The following is a 24076-nucleotide window of genomic DNA, read 5'->3' as shown; positions in this document are numbered from 1 at the left end:
TCATTATTCTAGGAAGTGGATCAAAAAAGATCTTGCTGCAATTTATGTCAGAAAGTGTTCTACCTATGTTTTCTTCTAAGAGTTTTATAGTATTGGCCTTACATTTAGGTCTTTAATCCATTTTGAGTTTATTTTTGTGTATGGTGTTAGGGTGTGTTCTAATTTCATTCTTTTACACGTGGCTATCCAGTTTTCCCAGCACCACTTACTGAAGAGACTGTTTTTTCTCCATTGTACATTCTTGCCTCCTTTGTCATAGATTAGGTAACCATAAGTGTGTGGGTTTATCTCTGGACTTTCTATCCTGTTCCATTGATCTATATTTCTGTTTTCGTGTCAGTACCATACTGTTTTGATGACTGTAGCTTTTTAGTATAGTCCAAAGCCAGGGAGCCTATTACTCTAGCTCTGTTCTTCTTTCTCAAGATTGCTTTGGCTATTCATGGTCTTCTGTGTTTACAAACACCTACTGAATTGTAAAATCAAATACAATGTAAGATTTATGCCGTACATATTCCTTTGGAAGTTTTCTGCATGGGCTGAACTACTTGAATATATAATTTTCTTAATATATAATTCTAGCGACATTTGAACCAAAAAAATTTTCCTGGCTTGGCATATCTTCCTGTAGCAAGTGAAGCTTTTTTTCCATTGATCAGAGCTCATCCCTCTAGGATTCAAAATCAGAGTCAATGGTCTCAAAATCACTGTCAATTACATCATGAAAAGTCTGAGACATCTTTAAATGATCATCCTGGAACATCTGTTGTCTAGGCCTGTGTTGGCACAGACTGCAGTCCCTTAGTGGAGGTAAATGCAATTTTGGTAGTTAATGGGGGATTGTGGCAGGCTGTGGAGGCAATATCCTTATTAATGATTTTTAAAAGATCTAAAATTGGTGTTTGCCAGACAAACTACAAAGTCAGCTGTGTTCTGACATAGGACCCGTGTTCTGACATGTGACATTTTTGATAAAGAAAAACTGCAAGTTTGTTGAGATCAAACACCCTGCACACTTCTCCACTTCCTATATGGTCCAGCAGCCTGTGCTCTCATATACTGCTCACTGCAGATCTCAAAAACGGTGCAGCTTGACTGAGGGAGAGACAGCTGAAGAGGTGTCTGATGTGAAAATGAAAATAATCCTTTCCTAGATCTTATTTTATTCTCACCACAAAAAAAGAAATGATAATTATGTAATGTGATAGTGGTATTACCACTACAATGACAATCATATTACAATATATAAATATATCAAATCAACATGTTGTACACCTTAAATTTATACAATGTTATATGTCAAATACATTTCAATTAAAAAAGAAAATTCTACAACGAAAATGAGATTTGTTACTTTATAGTCTTTAGACTAATCTATATAACACTTTGGATTTTCTTTACAGAAGTTTCCTTACATAAGAATTTAACTACTGATAATGTGTTTCCCTGCAAACTGGCAAATGAGAAAGGTCACTCAGAGCAAAAGACTTTTTGGAATAATTTAAAATATATCATATAGATGTGGTACATATATACAATGGAATATTACTCAGCCATAAAAAGAACAAAATAATGTCATTTGCAGCAACATGTATGGAGATTGTCATACTGAATGAAGTAAGTCAGACACAGAAAGACAAATATCATATGATATTGCCTATATGTGGAATCTAAAAAAAGGGTACAAATAAACTTATTCACAAAACAGAAGTAGAGTCACAGATGTAGAAAACAAACTTACAGTTACCAGGGGATAAGGGGCAGGGGGAGGGATAAACTGGGAGATTGGGATTGACATACACACACTGCTATACATTAAATAGATAACTAATAAGAACCTACTGTATAGCACAGGGAACTCTACTCATAATTTGTAATGGCCTATATGGGAAAAGAATCTAAAACAAGAGTAGATAAATGTACATGTATAACCGATTCACTTTATTGTACACCTGAAACTAATACAACATTGTAAATCAACTATACCCCAATAAAAATTAAAATATATCTTTACCTATCTATCTATCTATATGTATATCTTATAGGTATGGTTTAATTTTAGGGAAAGAGTTTTTATTCAATTATTAACAAGTGTCTGCATCCCTTTTAGTTCTCTCTGAAGAAAACATCATGGAGCATAAACCTCAAAATTGGTAGTCCTTAGTCCTTGCTAAGTATCTGTGCATAGTCTGGGTTGCCACATTTTATGTCCCAATTTAAAAGTCAGTCAGGGCTTCCCTGGTGGCACAGTGGTTGAGAGTCCACCTGCCGATGCAGGGGACACAGGTTCGTGCCCCGGTCCGGAAAGATCCCACATGCCGCGGAGCGGCTGGGCCCGTGAGCCATGGCCGCTGAGCCTGCGCATCCAGAGCCTGTGCTCCACAACGGGAGAGGCCACAATAGTGAGAGGCCCGCGTACCGCAAAAAAAAAAAAAAAAAAAAAAAAAGTCATTCAGGTTCAAATTCTTTTCAGTTGCAAGCATGTTCAGGATCCCTAGGGAGTCTGTGACAGAACCAGATGGCTGGCATATCTGCAGAGTTCCACCTAAACTAACTTCTTATCTTAAAATAATTGAGTTTCTCCTCTTCATGTAGCCTTTAATGAAAAGCAAATTGTGTAACAGGAAAATATTATTGATGCTTGTTCAGGTTTTGTTGGGCAATTTAATATGAGTTGGTCTTGGTAAATATGGGAAGAAATTAGGGTCATGAGACAAATTTCCAAGTCTGCAGGTGCTCCTCTGGTTGCTAAATAGAGGAGTGGAAATACATGTAACTTGTCCCAGTGGAACTTGTGAAAGCCTACCAGTTTTAAAAGCAGACCAACTTCCAGGTTTGACTGAAATGTTTCTTAATTGGTCGAGTCATACAATGTTATGTATTTCAGCAGTTCTCAAGCTATGTATGCCACCTCACATATAACAAACAATACAGACGTTCGTGATGTAGTGCAATATTTTGAAGTATCAGCTGGCATCTTTCTTCCCAAATACTGAATTTGTTCACACACACCCTGAGGACTTCCTCTCTCCCCCAAGTGCTCAGGTAAACAGTTTCCCTATAAGCACTGAAGAGAAACTTAAAAATCTTTTTTTTCACATATATACATTTTTTTATAGTGCTGAGAGCAGGGAAACATCCTGAAATTTCAAAGCAAATTCTAAACTTTCAGTATTGGCAACAACCTCATGATAATATAAGGACAACTGCTGAGCAGAATGCTGGAGAAATGGGATTAAGGTTAGCAGTCAGAGATTCAAAACAAACATGCTAAGTAACTCCAGATGAGGCTACGGATGAAGAGAGAATTTTTTTAAATCCTATGTACCCAGATGCATTGATTTAACTGCATTTAAAATTATGACCATTTGAATAATTTTTATTTATTAGATTCATGCCATCTTTATGTAACAAGTGTTTAGGCACTGCATGCCACACACCAGCTGTTAAACGGATCCTTCCGAGCTAGCATTGATGGCATCTTTGTCTTTAGGAGAAAAACCTTTCTAAACAAGATACAGGGCTGGTTCTTGTTTTTTTGTTTGTTTTTTTAACACACAGGGCAATAGCATTGCTGATACTAAATTTTGTTAGGAGAAGCTGGTAATATTTTGAAGTATACAGTATTTACAATTTTATGTGACTAGGTTTATCCACAGTTTAAAAATTTTAAATAACTGTGTTCAAGTTAAGTGGTTGCTAGATAAAAGTGTAAGCTGTGGTTTCATATTTAAACAAGAGACACTTGGAAAGAATTAAATTGCCAGATGGTGAAATTTTTCGACAAAATGCTTTTAGCTAACAATGTAAATGCAAAGGATACGTAAAGCTTTAAAAATCAATGTAGCGGATCAGCATGTAAGTTAAGTGGTAATGACAAGATGTCAAATCAGACTAATAAACTGCTTTTCAGTTTATTATTAACAACCAACTATGGAGAAACACCTTTTAGTCATTATTAACACAGTTCAGTTTTCCTGGAAAAAGTCTGCATACAGAAATGTCCAGAGCCCTGCAGGGCCAGACCCTAAGAGGTGCACTGTCTGCTACTTCCCATCTGCAAATGTGTCCTCCTGGGGATGCCTGGGAGGACTCAGGAAGGGGGTCTTCTCTCTGACTGTACTGGTCACCATTTCCACAGACTGCTGCAGCTCTGAGAGGCGGAAAGCAACTTCCAGGTGGCTGTTTCTTCCCTCCCCCCACTTCTAACAAATCCTATAATCTGTGACTATATCCTGTAAAAAATTATCACACTTCCTTCTGCCAGCAAGACCCTGGGGTTTCTTGATTTAAGGGTATACACTGGCAACATGCTTAGACAAAATCATCAAGGGTAACAATGGAAGAAACAAGACCTGTGTCATCAAAAAAGATAACTAGTAAATATTATTTGATGGAGGAAAAAAACCAAATAAAACAACAGCTTATAAAATTTTCTATCTTTATCATGGAAAAGGGCTTAGATAAAAGCTATCTTCAGAGCAAACTCCTTCCATACTCTGCCCACTAAATTTAATTCAAATGTATTATCTCAGCACACCTTAAAAATATTTTTTCTGCAAACTGGCCCCTTTAGCAGTGATAACAGCCAAATGTAGCTTCTTCCACAAGCCAATTCTCAAATACTCACAACATTATCCTCAGGTTCAGATATATATAGTAAATTAAAAGCCCATTTAGTAACTATGTGACAGCTAAACTGTCTCTAAGCAGCCCTAGGCAAAGGATACAAACGTCTGGTTCTTTCTCAGAGAGCCATAACGTACAAACAACTTTACAATGTTTAGTCTTGCTTTCTGTGGTCTATAGGCTCTGCCATCGGTAATGTGTTTATCAGTGAAAATATTATGTGGCCCTATTTGCCAAGGCACCAAAGACATGCTCAGGATAAAGTATCTATGAACATGCTATTTATTAAAATGCAAAGGAATTATGTGTGAGTCACCTTTTCAAAACAGTCATTTTGTATTTGACCTTTACCAGCGAATAATAGGGTTTCATTTGGAACATAACTGCATGACCTAAACCACTGCACTCTGCACAATACTCTTCACAAAACCCAAGATACTTCTTGATAAAATAAGCTGAAAGCTCCCAATTTAAACAATCAAACTGAAGTGTTTAAGGGTCTATATTCATTATTGCGTTTTAAAGTGCTCATAGAATCAAAGAGCGTATACAGCAGTGTTGGCTTCTTTCCCCTCTGGCAGCTTCGGGTCCTCTTTCACGTCTCAGGGAACTGTCCCCGTGTCTCTACCTCAGACCTGGACGTGCCTTTCTAGATCCTGGACTCCTCAATTCCAATATGGTCTCTGTCTGCTCACCCTCTGTTTTCCCGTATCCCACGCCCTGGAAGTTCTCAACAACTGAGCAGACTTCACCCAAAGTACATTTTCTCTAGATAGGCATATATGTAAGGACACACACACACACCCCATATATATGCATAGATGATTTCACCTGAAATCCCAAGTCATCCACCTGGGATCGTTCACCTGACTCCAAGGTCCCCTACCAGTCACAGGTCCCACCGCACTGACCCATTTACCTCAGGCCCCAGACACACCCAAACTAACTGTTGTCCCCCTTCCTGCCAACAATGCTCATTCCCACCTGCTCTCCCTATAAAAATTCCTCAAGGCCCTTCAAGATACATCTGAATATCACCTATTTCAACAGCTCCATCCTAACTCTCCTGGATAGGTTTAGAAATTCCTCATCTATCCTTCCCATTATTCCCCATATGACTCTGCATTGCTGTGATTGTTGTTGTTGATGGTCATTTTTTAAAAAATATATATGCCTTCCTGTTTTACTTATAGACTCCTAGAGAGCAGGAGCCCAGCTTCATGACCTTTTGTATCACCACACATCCACAGTCTTTGAAAAGTTTATTTTAATTGAAATGTCTATTACATAGGCCCTAAACTGGGAGTTAATCCTCTCAAATGATAGTGAATAAGGAAGAAATATTTCTGCTTCGAGATCTAAAATGCCTGTATAGAACTACTAGGGTAAAAAGAAAATATAACTGCAATGAGAGAAGCAGGAACAAAACTGAAATAAATGGGGCTTCCCTGGTGGCGCAGTGGTTGAGAGTCCGCCTGCCGATGCAGGGGACACAGGTATGTGCCCCGGTCCGGGAAGATCTCACATGCCGCAGAGCGGCTGGGCCCGTGAGCCATGGCCACTGAGCCTGCGCGTCCGGAGCCTGTGCTGCGCAATGGGAGAGGCCACAACAGTGAGAGGCCCGCGTACCGCAAAAAAAAAAAAAAGAAAGAAATGGAATTAAGTATTTGGATGAAGGATTAAAGTCCTACCAATTGTGATTAATTTTGGAGGGATCTTTGGGATTTTACTAATAGATATGAGCCTTTTCCCAGAAAATGGTCTGTTTATACATATGAACACACACACACACACACACACACACACACACACACACACACGTCTTTAAGATAGTTATAAAGGGTCTTATCCCCTTGAAACACTTCCATGGATGATTCCAGTAGAGAGCTTTCGTGCTGGTATTCTCAGGCCATAGATTAAGAACACTGAGCCTTTGAAAATGGTATGAGAGGATAGAACCCTGCAATTCAATAATCAAAGAACAAGCTTTAGGAGAAAGTGAAATAAAACCAAGGGAAAGACAGTCCCTTTGGAACACTCTAGTTCAAGGAGCTTTTGCCCCAGTGTTTGTTTGACTTTTATTTTAATTTGTATCTGGCTTATAATTACAAGTAGGTGTTGAGGCAGTGCGGGTTTTGTTTTTATTGTTGTTGCTTCCTTATGAAACAAAAACAACTGATACAGCTGATTAAAGGCCTCCATCCTTTTCCCCTCTGAAGGTGAAAGAGCTGAGGTCTTGCAGAGTAAGTTGTCCATAGGAGAAATAGGGAGCAGGAAAGGGAAGAAGGCAATGGCGTATGGAGAAGACGGCTGAGATGACAGGCATATTTCTACCTCAAATTCAAATTTGGAGGAGCCCTTTGCGATCCTTCAATCCTTCTATTAGAAGTGAGGTTGAGTAGGAGAAAGCAAACAAGATGGCATATGGAAGGAAAAAGAAAAACAAACTTAAGCAAATGAGATGCAGAAAAATGTTAAAATTATATGAAAGGCTTAGCATAAGGAACTACTACTTAGAGGAAATCTGACATGTTAGAAGTTAGATATGAAAATATGCTGTGTCTACAGACTACAGGAACCACTGCAAGGCGTAGAATGCTTTGATGCCATTCACTGTAATTCAGCAAGCCCCAGGGTTATTCTTGGGCCCATCTAGCTTGCCAGGACACATAATTTCCTTGTGGAGACTTCCAAGGATTCTGCTTGAGTTTCTCCAGCTAACAACATGAACAGTAACAGGATGTTGTCATTCACTGAGCACTCACACTACGCGAAACACCGAGGACAGCACTGTAGATGCGCACGGTTTCACTTAATCCTCACAACCATTCCACGAGGCAGGTGCTATTACCACCTTAGTTTGCAGATGAAAACATGGAAATTAAGAAAAGTGTTAACTTCCAAAAGGTCAAACAGCTGATACATGCGAAGATGAGAGTATTTCTTCTCCCAGCATTCATTCACCTGGAAGGCAGCTGCAGACCTTAGTTAACTGGTTAGCTAGTTAAACTGAGACGTGAAGTCTGGAATGTAAAATGATTTTTCTAACACTATGGCAGACAAAGAAAACACCATCCAGCAACCAAAAGAAATTTCAAAGTAACTCAGATTCTTTATTTGAGCAATACTTCTTAAAATCCCATTTCTCCCCCATCCAGTTCCCTCCCAACCCACAGCTGCTCTGGTCCTTTCCCAAAGTAACCACCCTAAAAACTCCATTTTCAGTCCTAGCTATCCTCTCGCTGGCACCTTTCCTTCTCTTTTCTTGTTCAGCCTTCTCATTGTTTCTCCCAATTTTGATTCACAAAAGCCAACTCTGCAGGAGTTCTGTGCAAAGAAGATAAACCTGCCACCTATGGATGGACCGTCATCTCCTGGCACCACTCGGTAGGCTGAGCACACACTGAAGCTCAGGCCCATTCTCCCTCTTGCCCCTGAACTATACCTAACAACAAGCAGCTGTGCATAGGACATTGGGAGAACTCTCCCCAAAAGAGAAAAGGAAAGAAAAAACTGAGCAGGGGAAAGCCAGACCACTCTTCAGTTGGCAGGGAGAAAAAAAGCCTGAGAGTTCCCATATGTTTGTCATTTTGGTTCTGTGACATTTATTTGTATGTTTTTATTCTTCAACTAGCGTTAAATGTCATGGGGTTTGGGGTGTATTTTGTAGTAATGGGAAACCACTGATGAAATTTGATGAAGAAAGATGACTTAAACTTATGTATAGACATTGGAAGATAGTCTGGCCATAACGTAAAGGATTGATTGGAGAAATGAAGGGTGATGAGTGGCTAAGGAGAATTTTCTTTCTTTTTTTGCCCTCTTCTCCTCATCCTTGGAAGGAGACTTTGCAAAGACTCATTCATAGTCAGAGACATTGCTATTAAATAATGCATTGAAGTTTCATTATGGGAGGAGGTCACTATTAGCAAGAGAAATGTAAGAGTGTTTAAGTTTCACTCTGTCTGTGATCATGGCTAAGACATCTACTTGGAACTCTCAGACATAACTGGATGAGATGTCAGAGGTGCTAGCCCAGTGCCTGGCACATGGGAGTCAATATTTATTTACTATATGGATTCTTGTCCATTGCACAATTGAATACATGAATAAATAGGGTCTGGTCCTGAGCAGGCAGATAGGGACAAGGGCTAGTGACATTTAAGTTATTATTGTTACATAACTTCATCGATTCCAATATGCTGGTGGTACCAGGAAAAGCGGAATTTAGATTTAATAACTGTGGAAAATTAAAAGAAAATCAAGTTTGAGGGGATCATAATGACATTGACTTAGGACACTGATTGAGCTTTACAGCTAGAAGACTTTATTATCTCTGTAATAACTTGCTACTCCCACATGTAGATGAAGAACTGAATTACTACCCTTTACTCATTCAATTAAGTATTATTGGTGACTACTTTGGGCCAGGAATTATAATAGGGATAATACAGAGATGACAAAGAGGGGGCAAAGATCAGCCATACTTAAATTAGACATAAAGAACTCACAGTCTGGGGTAAACAGTATAATACAAAGTGCCAATGATTAAGGTACATACTGAGTCGTATGTCTTCCTGACCAAGAGGTAGGAAGGAGTGTATGAATTACGGGGGTGGGAGAGGGAGCACTCCTCACTGGAGGAAGCAGTATTTTGTTACTGACATTGTTTAGAATTGCCAATGCCTGGTGATAATGGAAAGCAGGCTGACCCTTAGTCTGTTTTCTTATTGTTCTTAAATTCTCCACAGACAATGTACCCCCTTTGTGCCTGCCTCCAGGGCACACTGCTCTCCCCCATCCACTATCTCCCATCTCCTTGATATGACACGGATGTCAAGTGCTGTATAAGCAAAGTGAAAGAAGAGATAGACCTTTTCTGAGGAAGCTACAGAAAGAATAACAGGACCAGTGACATTTAAACTGAATTTTGAAAAGGACTAGGAGTTCGCCTAATTATCTTGAGTTAGAAAATTATACAATATGAATTCCTACTGGAATTAGGGAGTTAATGCCCACTGTTCTGTGTGGGGCACCACTCTTCATATACGCTTGTGTTCGACGTTACCTCCATCCATAGCCAGCTAAGAGGTACCACAGCTAGTCTTCAAGGTTAGTCAATTATTTTGCTCTCTCTGCCTTTTCACACTGGGGAATACCCAGTTTTGCTCCCAGCGGGGAAGGGAACCCTGACTGTGGAGCATGAGCTGTCTCTCCACGCACACAGATGTGGGAGAGGCTCTGCAAGAAGCTGGCCCGGAGTAGAACGTTTACTAGGGAGTGCCCGTGGAGGGGAGGAGAAGGAAGGAGGGTTAGCTGAGGGAGAAGCCAAGCTATGATGCAGGCCTCATAAACGGCTTCAGCTGACCCTGTGGGGAGTTCTGGAGTTAAGATGGCCCTGCAGAGTTGTCCCACATTGCACTGAAATGACGGACCCTTTATACACCAGTCAGTCATTGGCTGTGGGCACCCCGGGAAGGTGTGTCCCTGGACAAGGCGGAACACTGAGCCGCAGGCAGCCCCAGTCCTGAAATGCTCGGTCCATTCCCACCTTCTGCCCCATCACCATTCTAGAGGAAAGAGCCATGTGCCTTCCTTTAACCATATTCTTGACTTCTTCAGCATTTGTCCTTAGTAAGAGCCACACGGCTAGGTAAAGAGGCAGGCTGCCACCTCCCTTACCTTTCCCCCAGACTCCTTTGTTTTAGACATCTTAGTTGATTTCAATAACTAACCATTTGCACTGCTTGTATTTCTTCTCTTCCTGAGCCTTTAATTACCACTTTTATGCTTTAAATTCACCAATACAGAGTGAGCCTTGAAAACCCTAGGCCCCCTCCCTAGGCCTGCACCCTTGACCCCAATAAAAGCGGGTCTGTGCTTTCTCTCTCTCTCTCTACCTGTGACTTCACTGTGTGCCCCCAGATGTGCCATGTAATTTCCAGGACTTGTAAATAATAAACATTTTTTTAAGTTCTTTGATGTTTATTACTGATAGTGTTCTGCAATCATAGTAAGAACCACAAGGGTGGGTCCAGCTACCACATGGGTTATCTAAAGGCTGAGACTGGCATAATACACAGGATGTCAATTCTTCCCAAGTTGATGTATAGGTTCAATGCAATCCCAGTCAAAACCCCAACACGGGGACTTCCCTGGTGGCACAGTGGTTAAGAATCTGCCTGCCAACACAGGGGACATGGGTTCGAGCCCTGGTCCAGGAAGATCCCACATGCCACGGAGCAACTAAGCCCGTGCACCACAACTGCTGAAGCCCCCGCACCTAGAGCCCATGCTCCACAACAAGAGAAGCCACCGCAATGAGAAGCCCACGCACGGCAACAAAGAGTAGCCCCTGCTCGCCGCAACTAGAGAAAGCCCGCAGGCAGCAACAAAGACCCAATGCAGCCAAAACTAAATAAATAAATTTACTAAAAAAACAAAACAAAACTCTAACACTTTATTTTATGGATATCAGCAAACTTCAAACAAAACAAAACAAAACTCCAACACGTTATTTTATGGATATCAGCAAACTTCAAACAAAACAAAACTCCAACACGTTATTTTATGGATATCATCAAACTTCTAACATTTACATGGAGGGGCAAAAGACCCAAATAGCCAATACAATATTTAAGGAAGGCTGATTCTACCCAACTTCAAGATATTCTATAAAGCTACAGTAATCAAGACAGTGTGGTACTGGTGAAAAAATAAGAAAATAGGTCAATGGAACAGAACAGAGTCCAGAAATAGACACCCATAAATACAGGTAACTGATCTTTGACAAAGGAGCACAGGTGATACAATGGAGCAAGGTAGTCTATTCAACAAATAGTGCTGGAACAACTGGACATCCACATGCAAAAACTGAATCTAGACACAGACCTCACATCTTCACAAAAATTAACTCCAAAATGGATCACAGACCTAAATGTAAAACACAAAACTATGAAACTCCTAATAGGTAATATAGGAAAAAACCCAGATGACATTGGGTATGGTGATGCTTTTTTAGATGCAACACAAAAGACATGATCCATGAAAGAAATAATTGTTAAGCTGGACTTTATTATAATTTAAAAGTTCTGCTCTGTGAAAGACAATATTAAAAGAATGAGAAGACAAGCCACAGACTAAAGAAAATATTTACAAAAGACACATCTGATAAAAGGCTTTAATTCAAAATATACAAAGAACTCGTAAAACTCAATAATAAAAAAAAAAAACCTGATTTTTAAAATGGGCCAGAGATCTTAACAGACTCCTCACCAAAGAAGATATACAGATAGCAAATAAGCATATGAAAAAATGCTCAACATCATATGTCATCAGGGAAATGCAAATTAAAACAATCGTGAGTTACCACTATACATCTATTAGAATGGCCAAAACCCAGAACGCTCACAACACCAAATGCTGTCAAGGATGTAGAGCAACAGAAACTCTCATTCACTGCTGGTGGGAATGGAAAATGGTACAGCCACTTGGGAAGACAGTTTGGCAGCTTCTTACAAAACTAAACATACTCTTACCAATGGTCTAGCAGTCACGCACTTTCGTATTTACCCAAAGGAGTTGAATACTCCTGTCCATACAAAAACCTACACATGGATGCTTATAGCAGCTTCATTCATAATTGCCAAAACTTGGAAATAATCAAGATGTCCTTTAGTAGGTCAATGGATAAACTATGACACATCCAGACAATGAACTATTATTCAGTGATAAAATGAAATGAGCTATTGAACCATGAAAAGACGTGCAGTAACCTTATTAATAAGTGAAAGAAGCCAATCTGAAAAGGCTACAATACTGTATAAATCCAACTATATGACACTGTAAAAGGCAGAATTATAGACACAGTAAAAAGATAAGTGGGGGGCTTCCCTGGTGGCGCAGTGGTTGAGAGTCTGCCTGCCGATGCAAGGGACACGGGTTCGTGCCCCGGTCCGGGAAGATCCCACATGCCGCGGAGCGGCTGGGCCCTTGAGCCATGGCCGCTGAGCCTGCGCATCCGGAACGGGAGAGGCCACAACAGTGAGAGGCCCGCATACCACACACACAAAAAAAAAAAGTAAAAAAAAAAAGATAAGTGGTTGCCAGGGGCGAGGGAAATGGAGAAGAGATAAGTAGATAGAGCACAAAGGATTTCTAGGGCAGTGAAAATACTCTGCTATGATTGTCTTAGTCCAGTCAGGCTGCTAAAACAAAATATTACAGACTGCTTAGCTTACAAACAAAAGAAATTTATTTCTCACAGTTCTGAGGGCTAGAAGACTGAGATCAGGGTGCCAGTATGGTAGGGCAAGGGCCCCCTTCTGAGTGGCTGACTTCTCCTTATATCCTTACAAAGCAAAAGGGGCTAGGGAGCTCTTTATAAGAGTACTCATCCCATTCATGAGGGCTCCATCTTCATGACCTAACCACCTCTCAAGGGCCCCACCTACTAAAACCATCACTTTTGAAGGTTAGGATTTCAACCTATGAATTTGGGAGGATAACACAAACATTCAGACCATAGCAACGACAGTATCATGATGGATATATGTTATTATACATTCGTCTAAACCTATAGAATATACAACAACATGAGTAAACCCTACGGTAAACTATGGACTATTGGTGATAATGATGTGTCAGTGTGGGTTCATCCTTGATTAAAAAGAAAAAGTACCATTCTGGTGAGTGATGTTGATAATAGGGGAAGCCAGGTATGTTTGGGGACAGTGGGTATATGGGAAACTCCTGACCTTCCCCTCCATTTTGTTATGAACCTAAAACTGCCCTAAAAAAATTAAGTCTTTTAGAACAATTTTTTAAAAAGAAGGCTTATAGTACATCACCACCTCTCCTCGCAGGAGAGACCACAGAGAGCAGGGCGGAACGGTTCCCCACTGGTGACATCTAGCGGCTCTGCATCTTCATGACAACTTCGTAGCCAGAAAAGGAAAACTGGCAACATCAGCAGGGCTCTGCTGGATTCCTCCAGCTCCTGAAAAAACACCAGAGCACTCCTCATTCCCCACAAGAGTTCAGCAGTGTTCCAGTTTAAGAGCCAAGTGGATTAAAATATAAGGCATTTGTCTGTCTGCAGAGTATTTATCTGGATTCAGGAAAGCAAAAAAAACCAAGTGCACCAAAGCCTGAAAGTGATGATGATAGGGAAGAACTGAAAATCTAGTTCCTATCCTCAGGCTATTCCTTAGCACAAGAAAGACAATTAAGCAGCTGGCCAGCCTCCATAGCGGCATCTTGTTTAGTAGTGGGAGGCCACAACAGAATGAATCTTCAGGCTAAATAAATAGCTGGCATCTTCACGGATGCTGTTTGCTTAGGAAAGAACTGGGACATTGACCCACTCTTAAGTCATTTCTGTGACAATGTTGGCTTGGCTAGTTGGTATCCTCTTTGTGTTTCTGCTAAATGGAAGTACTACGACTTTGCATATATTATCTCACTAAATTTAATCCTTACAACTCCAGAAGGTAGGTCTTTAATTCCCTATTTTGGTAAGTGAGAGTACAAGGGCTCAGAGAGACTAAATATAACTTGCTCTATTTACAGCTAGAAAGTAGCATTGTTGGCATCTGATTTCATGTCTCTTTGGCTTCAGGAGCACATTTTTCTTCCATATCACATTCATCCAGATAATAGTTTTGATAAACCAACTAATGTTCTTTGTTTTTCCACTGCTATTTTCCACTTTCCTTGCTCCCCCCTCCCCTAGAGTAGATATTCTTGGTTCACTGCCTCAGGGGAGGGGTGTGGCCAGACAGAAAGCTGAAAGACCTGGCAAATATCTGGGCTTTTGTACCCCAAAAGTCTAGGTAAGGAAGTTAGAGGATCAAGGCGTCGATAATGAGCGTAGCAAGAGAGCCAAGAAATGAGGTAGAGCGAAGTGGGTATAATTATTTTTCCATAACTGCAGAGCTGGGGTACAGATGAGAGAACAGACACAGGTGGGTCTTGGGAGGAGGGGCCCTAAAGCTTTTTTCCCTGGCTGAGTCAATGACAAAGAAGCACTCCTGCAGAAATGTCCAGACCACCTCAATCAGGCTTACATGAGTGCAAACTGCCTGTCTGAGACGGTTGTGCCTTGCGGTGTTCTGGAGGCCCCTGGAGCCATAAGAGATGTAGAGGCCATGGGCACGGACACAAGGCATGTTCCCAGACAACTGGGTTGGGCCCAACTTGTAGTTTAGGCACAACCCTGGGAGGTGGAAGGAACCTCAGTTGCCTGGGTTTAAGTGTTTACCCCCTGGCAGAACTGAAGGACAAAATAAACGTCACGTTGAATTACAGAAAAATAAAATTATATTTAATAGCCACCTTGTAGTCGTTTCCTAGGACTGCCACAACTAGTTACCGCAAAATGGGTGGCTTGCAGAAACAGAAATTTAATCTCTCCGTTCTGGAGGCTAGAAGCACAAGATGAAGGTGGCCGCAGGCCCATCCTCCCCACCAAGACTCTAGGGGAGACGCCTGCCCTTGACTCTTCCCAGCTTCTAGCGCTTGCTGGCAGGCCTGCCTCACTCCAGTCTCCGCCTCCGTCTTCACGTGTGCGTGTCCCTGGGTGTCCTCTCTTCTTCTTCTAAGGATATTAGCCACTGGATTCAGGATCCACACTAATCAATAGGCCCTTATCTTATCTTGATTATATCTGAAAAGACCCTATTTCCAAATACATTTATATTCACAGATACCAGGGTCCCTTCTCTTTGAGGAGACACAATTCAACCCACTGCACACCTGAATCTGTGGTCTGGGATCCGTATCTGCTACACACGAGTTTGATGTGGAGGAGGTGACACCACACAGGGTTAAGAGCGCTGGTGTCAGGAAGGCTGGTCCCAGTCCAATGTTAAGGTGACGTGAGACCTTGAGCAAGGCAAGTAGCCACTAATAATGGTCTTGATTTCTTCATCTTCATGGTGGCTGGGATACGGTCTGTGATCCTTTCTAGCGGTGACATTGAATGATTCTACTGGTCCTGAGTGGAGGAACAGATGAAGCCTTCCCCCATCCCCCTACACACAGTGTGGCTTAAGAAGAATCACAAGATTCTGCTGGTCTGAGGACACTCTCCCCTTGTGTTGCCTCCTTCCTTCCTGGCCTGCTCCTTTGACCATTAGGGTCACAAAGGTATTAAACAACAAATAGACATACATGTTGTCTCCTGAAGGCCACTGTAAAGACAATCTGGATTCTGGACAACAAACAATTATTTTGACAAGGGATTCAGTTCTGAAATGCTAACACTACAGGGAGAACTGCTTTGTGGGGGATCAAGTTACATGGTTGCCAATGGAAACCAGGACCTGGTTCAGAGAAGAAAAATGCCAAAGAAGCAGCACAGGGCTTTGGGTCTGCATGATTTCTCTGTTATAACTGCAAATACATCCTAGAAAGAAAGCAATGACAGAGAAAAACCAAAAGCCAGGGAACAAAGGCCCACCCAGGCTCCCACTATTCATCTCTGGAGAGAACTAGTGAGCTGCCGAAGTGGGCTGGACCCCAGCCTGCTCCAGGAGACAAGGGGTAAGTCTCCCTCTGACACAGAGACAATCTCCAGGACTCCTCCCACGGACAACACTGCAGACAGTTTGCAGAGGCAGAGGCCTGGATGAAACCCGGGCTGCTTTTCAATGCCTAAAAGCTCTGTAAGAAACAAGCAGCCAGCCACTGGGGAAGAATGAGGAGTGAGGCTCAGGAGCTCAGAGCAGAGGTCAGAGCTTTGTGCTCTGGAAATGGACAAGCTGCCCGATGCCACATTTACCAGCTGTGCGACTTCAGGCAAGTTATTAGCTTTTCTAAGTCTCAGATGAAATGAAAGTTATTATTTTACCACCTATCTTGAGGTAGTTGTGAGAATTAAATGAGATGATGTAGGTCAAGTGCTTCATGGAGTACTTGGCACAAGAAAAGTAGCCAGTAAGTGTTACTTATCATGTTACAGATGCAGAATCAAAGCTAAGGGACACTAAGTGGCACACAGGCCACACAGCTAAGCAATAACACCTCCGAGGTAAGAATCCAGGGTTCCTGACTCCTTAGTTCTTTCACAAAACAATAGAGAAACTAAAAAAGAGAAGCTAGGAATACCTTATTTAATTTACTTAACAAATGGTTATCATGTTTGTCCTAGGCCAGGCACTGTTCTAGGCACTTTATAAATACTAAGTCCCTTAAGCTTCATAGCAACTGATGAGGCAGACACTATTACCATCACCATTTTATACGTGAGGTAAGTGACATACCCAAGGTCACTCACGGTCAGTGGGTACTGTGCTGTGACTAGGGGTTCTGAAGGAAATATATAAAACATGAGTACCATTTTACTTAGACCATTTCTCATTAGTTAAAACATATTGTTCTTTCTAATAAGCATTTTAATTTTCAAGATATTTAATAGACTACATGGCATGCATACATCTAAAACCCCCAGTTACCCACAACTAAAAAAACCCTAAAATTTCAGCCTGTGTAATATAAACTGAAAGCCAATCTAGCTAGCAGCAGTTTCACAAATTGTAAATACAGTTCTGTTAGATGGAGACTATTTTCCATAAGGCGAGCCTTACAGAATCTACAGAAAATTAGCCTCTAAATTTCTAAAATTTCCTACAAATTACTTAAAAACTAACCATAAATGTGCTAAATGTCTTAAAGCATAGAGAACATACATTAGTCTTTATTTGATGACTTTGGTCTTGCCTGTGAATATCTGTATGTATCCTATGCTGCCATACAGTGAGATTTCAGGGTTTGTGCCCCTATACCCTCACATACCCTAATAAAAAAAAGACTCCGATGGCTCTAAAACAATGCACTTGGCCCAGGACAAAGCAAACTAAGGTCATCAGCCAGCAAAGAGATGGATTCTCATAACGTTGAAAGTTTGATTAAAAGATGAGCTACTGAAACCTGGTGGATTAAAGTGAAAGGGAAGAATCAAGGGTTATTCCCAAGTGCCTGGCAAGAGTTACAGGGTGGAGAGGGGTGAAGGATGCCCTGTGCTAAGATGGTGAACTTGGAAGAGGGAGGTCGGCATACAGCACAAAAATAGTTCCATTTTAGACATAATAAATTTGGAAACCTTGTAAGGCATCCAAGTGGAGCTCTCAAGTTGGCCATTAGATCTAAGTTGTGAAGCTTAGAAGTGGGGCCTGGGCTGAAAATATGAATTTTAAAGTTTCCAGCATACAATGGCAATCATCAGATTTGAATGAGATCACCTATACAGGGGGCGTACAGTGAGGAGAAAAAAGCCCTTAAGACTCGTCCTATCGGAGGGCCTGGGGAACTCCAACATCAAAGGCTGAGTAAAGGAGAATTAAGTCAATGAAGGAGACTGAGAAAAAATGGCCATAGAGGTAGAAGGAATACCAAGAGTGTATGGTGTGAAAGCCAAAGACAGAAAGTGGTCAACTGTGTCAAATGCTACTAAGAGATGGAACAGGATAAGGCCTAAAAAGAATCCACTGGAGTAGGACCATGGAAATCACTGGTGACTCTAGCAAGAGCAGTTTCAATGGGGTAGTGGGATGGAAATTATATTACAGTAAGTTGAAGCATAAAGGGGAGCCAGTTCTGGCCATGGCAGAGTATCTTGTACTGTATCAACGTTACGGCTGAGGCCATTATGAGAACTGGATAAAATATACCAAACAACTGCTTGACACTGAAGAACCAGCAATATAGGTGCTGTAATCCTTGAGAGAAGGAAGCATAGAAGGTGAGCTCCACGTCCCCCCTGGATTTTCCTCTGAGGTAGTTTTACACATTCAAGCATGGGGAAACAGGGCCTAAGTAGACAGTGGCCGTCTTGCAAGGGCAGGACACTCCAGAAACAGATTTCTGAGAGAGAAATTCAGAAAAGGAGCCCTGCATGGGGTGGGACACAAACATTCACCCCATAACACCTGCTATGTGCACTGGGTAAGTAGAAGAGTTGAGCTTGAAGGACAGGTCTATATGAGTCCAGAGTTTAATGACTGCTCTTTCTCCTGCACCATGCTGCACCCCCCCCCCTCAGCTAATGCCCTGCTCTCCAAAGCTAATATATTCCCTGTGCTCTATCATAACGGAAAGCAAACTAGAGCCTGCGGCCCAAATCTAGCCCACCACTTGGTTTTGTAAATAAATGTTTTATGGAACCCAGCCGTGCATATTTGTTTACACATTTTGCACCACTGGGGCAGAGCTGAGTATGTGCAACAGACACCATACAGCCAGCAAAGCCAAAAGTATTTACTCTTTGCCCCTTTACAGAAAAAGTTTGCTGACCCACGTCCTAGCTCATTGCAAAAAGAAATTTGACTGTGGCAATTTATGAAGCTCTCTTTGCTATTGACTTCTTCATCAACTGGTTAAGTACTGTTGACTTATCACTCCTTAATATAAAGTAAGTGATGATGCTGATGCTCTGGGAGGGAAGACAGTGGTTGGTGCTTGGAATCAGAAGTAGTACAGTTTCAGTCATAGTGACCGATGTACATAATTAATTTTAGACCTGTAGAACAAAATGGGTCTCTTGGGATAGAAGCTTTTAAGAACGGGTAGGTGAGTAGACTCACATAGTGGATCTTGTTCCTCAGAGTAAAACCCAAAGGTCTAGCTCCCTGTTATCTCTCTGAGATAATATCTTTTCCTCCCCCTTGCTCATTCTGCTCTGCACACACCATTCTTGCTGTTTCCTACTGACTTCAAGGAATCTCCCATCTTAGAGCCTTTGTACTGACCACTCCCTTGGAACCACTAGTTCTTCTGATATCATTTTAGCCAAGGACCTCATCTCCTCCAAGTTTTCGATCAAATATTACGCTTTGCATGAGACCTACTCAGACATCATTGACAACGCATTCAGTTTGCCTGCCCCCACTCCACTTAACTATTATTTTCCCCAAAGTTGTTTTCACTTTCTTTACTTTTTTTTTTTTTTTTTTTTTTTTTGCTGTATGCAGGCCTCTCACTGCTGTGGCCTCTCCCATTGCGGAGCACAGGCTCCGGACACACAGGCTCAGCAGCCATGGCTCACGGGCCCAGCCGCTCCGTGGCATGTGGGATCTTCCTGGACCGGGGCACGAACCCGTGTCCCCTAGCATCGGCAGGCGGACTCTCAACCACTGCGCCACCAGGGAAGCCCCCTTCACTTTCTCTACTTTGTAATATATTCAGTTATGTTTATTTTTATTGTGTATCTATCCCCTAATAGGGCCTAAGCTCTAAGAGGGCAGGAATTATGGAGGTATTTTGTTGTTCACTGATGTTTCCAAAATATCTAGAAGAAAGACTGAAGCATAGTTCCTGCATATCATATATTTATACATTTCTTGAATAAATGCACGTAATTCACATTTTGTTCCAGTGTCATGGAAATATTTTCAGGGCAATTTGGACCTATCATTTGGGGACTGGTCCATGTAAGTCTGACTGAGAAAATCATTTTTCTTTTCCTTCCTTGTCATAATTGTCCCTCTTTTTCCTACCCAACAAATAGCAAGTGTCTCCCAGAGACTTCTGGTGAATGAGATTTTCATAAATAAAGTCTTCTAAACAGCTCATTAACCAAAATATCAGTACTTCAGCAAAGCTTTTAATCCAAGTTAAAAGTTAGTCCCTAAAAGCTAGACATTGATGTCAAGCCCTTAGGGTTAACCTAGTAGTGTGGAACACTAACTTTCAATGCTATATTTACATCTAAACTCAAGTTACATTATAAAAAATTCACTACTTGATATCCCTCATTTGTGTCAGAACTGGTTGTTCATTCTAAATTAGTTTTTTCCCTCCTTCCAGGGTATCATTATGTTCTTCATGCCTTATTTCTATTATAATAAAAATACATTAAGAGTAACCATACACAACTTCTTGGCGTCACACCAGGTCTGAATGCAGAAATTGGCACCACACATCAGAACAATTACCAACAGCAAAGTCATTTTCAAAGTTCTTTACGTGTTTCCCTTTCACTACGCAAAGGATTAAATAACACAGAATTTTCTACGCTGTAATAAAATCACTCATTTTCAGCCTTTTAACTGATGGAGAAAGTGTTTTGTTCGAAATGAAAATAGAAATTATAAGTGCGAGTAGATTAATTCGTATCTAATTATCCACTTCTCAGTTTGTAGAAAGGCAATCCCAGGATATTTAAGTTGAAATATTCTGACTTGAAATCCATGTAATAGAAGCCTGATTTTTCTATAGAAAATATTTCTTATTGTTTTGAATTGTAATCCAAATTTCCAAGTATAGACTTATTGAATAAATTTCCACATACATTCAATTTTATTATTTAAATATATCTCCAAGATGGGGAGGCGGAAACTCTTCTTACAATAAAAATCTTGGGTTGACTCTTAGAACAACTAAATTCTTGCAGACATTAACTTAGCGTGTTCCCTTTTCTAGCATTCAGATTTGAAACAACCTATCTGGTTTAGTGAAAAATAAGTAAGAATTGTTCAAAGCACCACGTAGGGTTCAGTCACATCTCGGATTATGGGTCTCCCAGAAACATCTCCTCTGGGATCTGCCCTGGCTCTTCAACCAACTAGATATGACATACAGAGATGAGCTCTAGGGAAAAAAACTAAGGAAATGCTATCAGACCCTTCTAAATTTGTATTCATAGAACTTCCATTATCATGCATGGTATCCCAAGATGGCAGCACACTGACTTGGGTATTAAGAACCTGGAGACAAATGGAGAAAGGACACAATGATCTGCATGAATTGCCTTTATGTAAGATGCTCTCCATTTGTAAAAGTCCATACAAAGTATAAACAACCATTTGGAGTCATAAAAATCATATACGTGCAATTGTTTAGTTCCCACCAAGATAGAGAAATGGGGACCAGATTTACTTTTTTTGTTTTAAACAACAAAAAACAAACAGATAAGCTATAGAAAAACAATGGTTTTCAGATACTGAACAACAGGCAGCACCAGACCACAATCCTTGATAGAGGAGAAACAGGTGAGGCAACTGAAAAAAAAAAAAAAAAAACCTTTCCATCTGAATCTCTGACAAGTGGAAATAATTCACAAACTCCAAGCAAATATCCTCAATCATTCTTTCATTTTCCAGAATATGGAAAAGCATCCCCTCATTCAACAAATAGGTATTGAGTCTCCAGTATGTTACAGTTACAAACACTGAGAGCTAGTAAGGGAGACAAGCAAGAAACAAGCAACAACGAAATAAGTAATAAAATTTCAGCTGATGAAGAGTATAAAGGAAAACATAAAATAGTAAATGCTTCATAGGGACCGAGGACAAAGCATGTGCCTGCATAGATGTGATAATCAGGAAAGTCATTAAGAGGACATTTGAGCAGAGACCTGAAAAATAAGGCGTGGAGAGCTAGAGAAAGAACATTCTAGATACAGAAAACATGACATATAAAGGCCAGGAGATGAGAATGCGAACGAGACAGAAAACATAGTGAGTGAAGGGAACCCGGGAGAAAATGAGTCTAGGATGGCAGGGAAGAGTCAGAGCGTGGAAAGCCTTGAGGGCCAGGGAAAACCTTCGTATTTTATTCTCAATGAATCTGCTTTAAATCTAGGAAAGTTTTGAGCAGGTAAGCGACATGATTACATTTCTATAAAAAAAATAACTCACCCTGGCTTATCGCAACACCAACAGAATGGCCGAAGTGGAGCCAAAGAAGAAGCGGACCTTCCGCAAGTTCACCTGCCTCGGTGTGGACCTCAACCAGTTGCCGGACATCCGTCCTAGGAGCAGCGGATGCAGCTGCACAGCGCGCGCCGCTGAGACCTGGCCTGCGGAGGAAGCCGCACTTGCTGCTGCAGCGCCTGCGCAGGCCAGGGAGGAGGCACCGCCCACGGAAAAGCCCCATGTGGAGAAGACGCCCGTGCTCGAGGTGATTATCTCGCCCGAGATGCGGGGCAGCATGGTGGATGTTTACAACGGCCAGGCCTTCAGCCAGGTGGAAATCAACCCTGAGATGATCAGCTTCTACCTAGGCGAGTTCTCCATCACCTACAAGCCCGTGAAGCTCGGCTGCCTGGCATCAGGGACCCCACTCCTCCCGCTTCATCCCCCTCACGCAGCCTGCGGGCCAATAAAGACACAGACTCCCCTTAAAAAAAAAATCACCCTGACTTCTGTTGGAGAATGGATTGTATGGGGTTAAGGGTAAATACCTAGAGATCAAATGGAAAGCAGTTTTAGGAGGAGGACCAGAAATGATGGTGGACCAGAGTGGCAGTTTTAGATGTGGGGAGAAGTAATTGAATTCAAAATAGATGTTCCCATTTATACTAAAATATATGCTACAGAGTAAAGTAACTTGTCAAATATTACAAGCTGTTAAGAGGCGAAACCTGGTTTTGACCTCAGGAATCCAGCTCTAGGACTCCTCTCTTAACCATCACAGATACTGTAGAACCTACAGGAAATAACTGCCAATCTCTCACTTCAGTCACATGGGCTTTCTTTTGGTTTCTCAAATACGCCATGTTCTTTACTCCTTCAGGGTCTTCACATAAGATTTTCTTTCCCTGAAATGCCCTCCCCGCCCCAGATTTATATTTTGCTTTCCTGTTTTTCTTCTCATCCTTCAGACCTCCCCTCAGCTTAAATGTCACCTCCTCAGGGTGGTCTTCCCATTCCATCAAAAGTAAATACCCTCCCCCCTGTTATTCTTCCTCACAGTGCTCAGTTTCTTCCTTGGATGAAGTAGGAGGGAAGAACAGGGATTTGTATTTGGACACGCTAAATTTGAGATATCTGTTAACATTCAAGTGGAGATGGAGTGTAGGCAATTGGCCATATAAGTCTGGAATTCAAGGGAAATATCCAGGCTGAGTCATAAACATATATAGCGTTTACAGTCACAAGACTGGATGAGATCAACAAGAGAAAGAGTATAAATAGAAAAGATGTGGAGGGACCAGCAAGGGAGATGCCCAAGGAGTAGAAGAAAACCAAGTTAATGTGATTCCTGGAAGTCAAGTGAATGAAGTGTTTGCAGGAGTTTAAATGACTGATCAACTGGATCAAATGTACCTGGCATAAAACACAGACGTTGTGTCTTCTGTGGCCAGAGAATCTTAGGAAAATTTTGCCTTTTTTTTTGGTAAGGATTGGACTAGGAAGAGATTTTGTTATTTATTTATTTGTTTGTTTATTTATTTATTTATTTATTTATTTATTTATGGATCGCCAACAAGAAAGACCTGGGGTCAGAAAGGTCTGTAGTTTCTAGCTATATTTATAACTATAAATATTTACACCTATGGTAAGTTTGTTTTCATTACAAAGAAAACTAGCCTTAGAGATTGCTGCTCTTGTAGAAAACTAAATACTGATGGTTAGGGTTTTAAAGGTCCCACAAAGATGGTAAAATGGGCTAGAAGTGGATTTTACTGCCAGTGCCCCAAGTTGCAGGTAGGTGGCAGAGGAAGTCA

The 24076-nt window shown here is 41.3% G+C and overlaps 1 protein-coding gene across 1 annotated transcript; it reads left to right on the top strand.

The window, feature by feature from the left end:
• Positions 1-22290: 22290 nt before the first annotated feature.
• On the top strand, positions 22291-22800 carry LOC308616327 (small ribosomal subunit protein uS19-like; the record flags this gene model as incomplete). Its single annotated transcript, XM_081232598.1, has 1 exon — positions 22291-22800. The coding sequence occupies one exon, from the start codon at positions 22291-22293 to the stop codon at positions 22798-22800; it is 510 nt and encodes a 169-aa protein (XP_081088724.1).
• Between the last annotated feature and the right edge of the window lie 1276 nt (positions 22801-24076).

The sequence above is a fragment of the Mesoplodon bidens genome (genome assembly GCF_964165515.1).
Source record: "Mesoplodon bidens genome assembly, chromosome: 4".
Classification (NCBI taxonomy): domain Eukaryota; kingdom Metazoa; phylum Chordata; class Mammalia; order Artiodactyla; family Ziphiidae; genus Mesoplodon; species Mesoplodon bidens.
The sequence above is the reverse complement of the archived record's forward strand: the minus strand, read 5'-3'. Positions and strand labels throughout refer to the sequence as shown.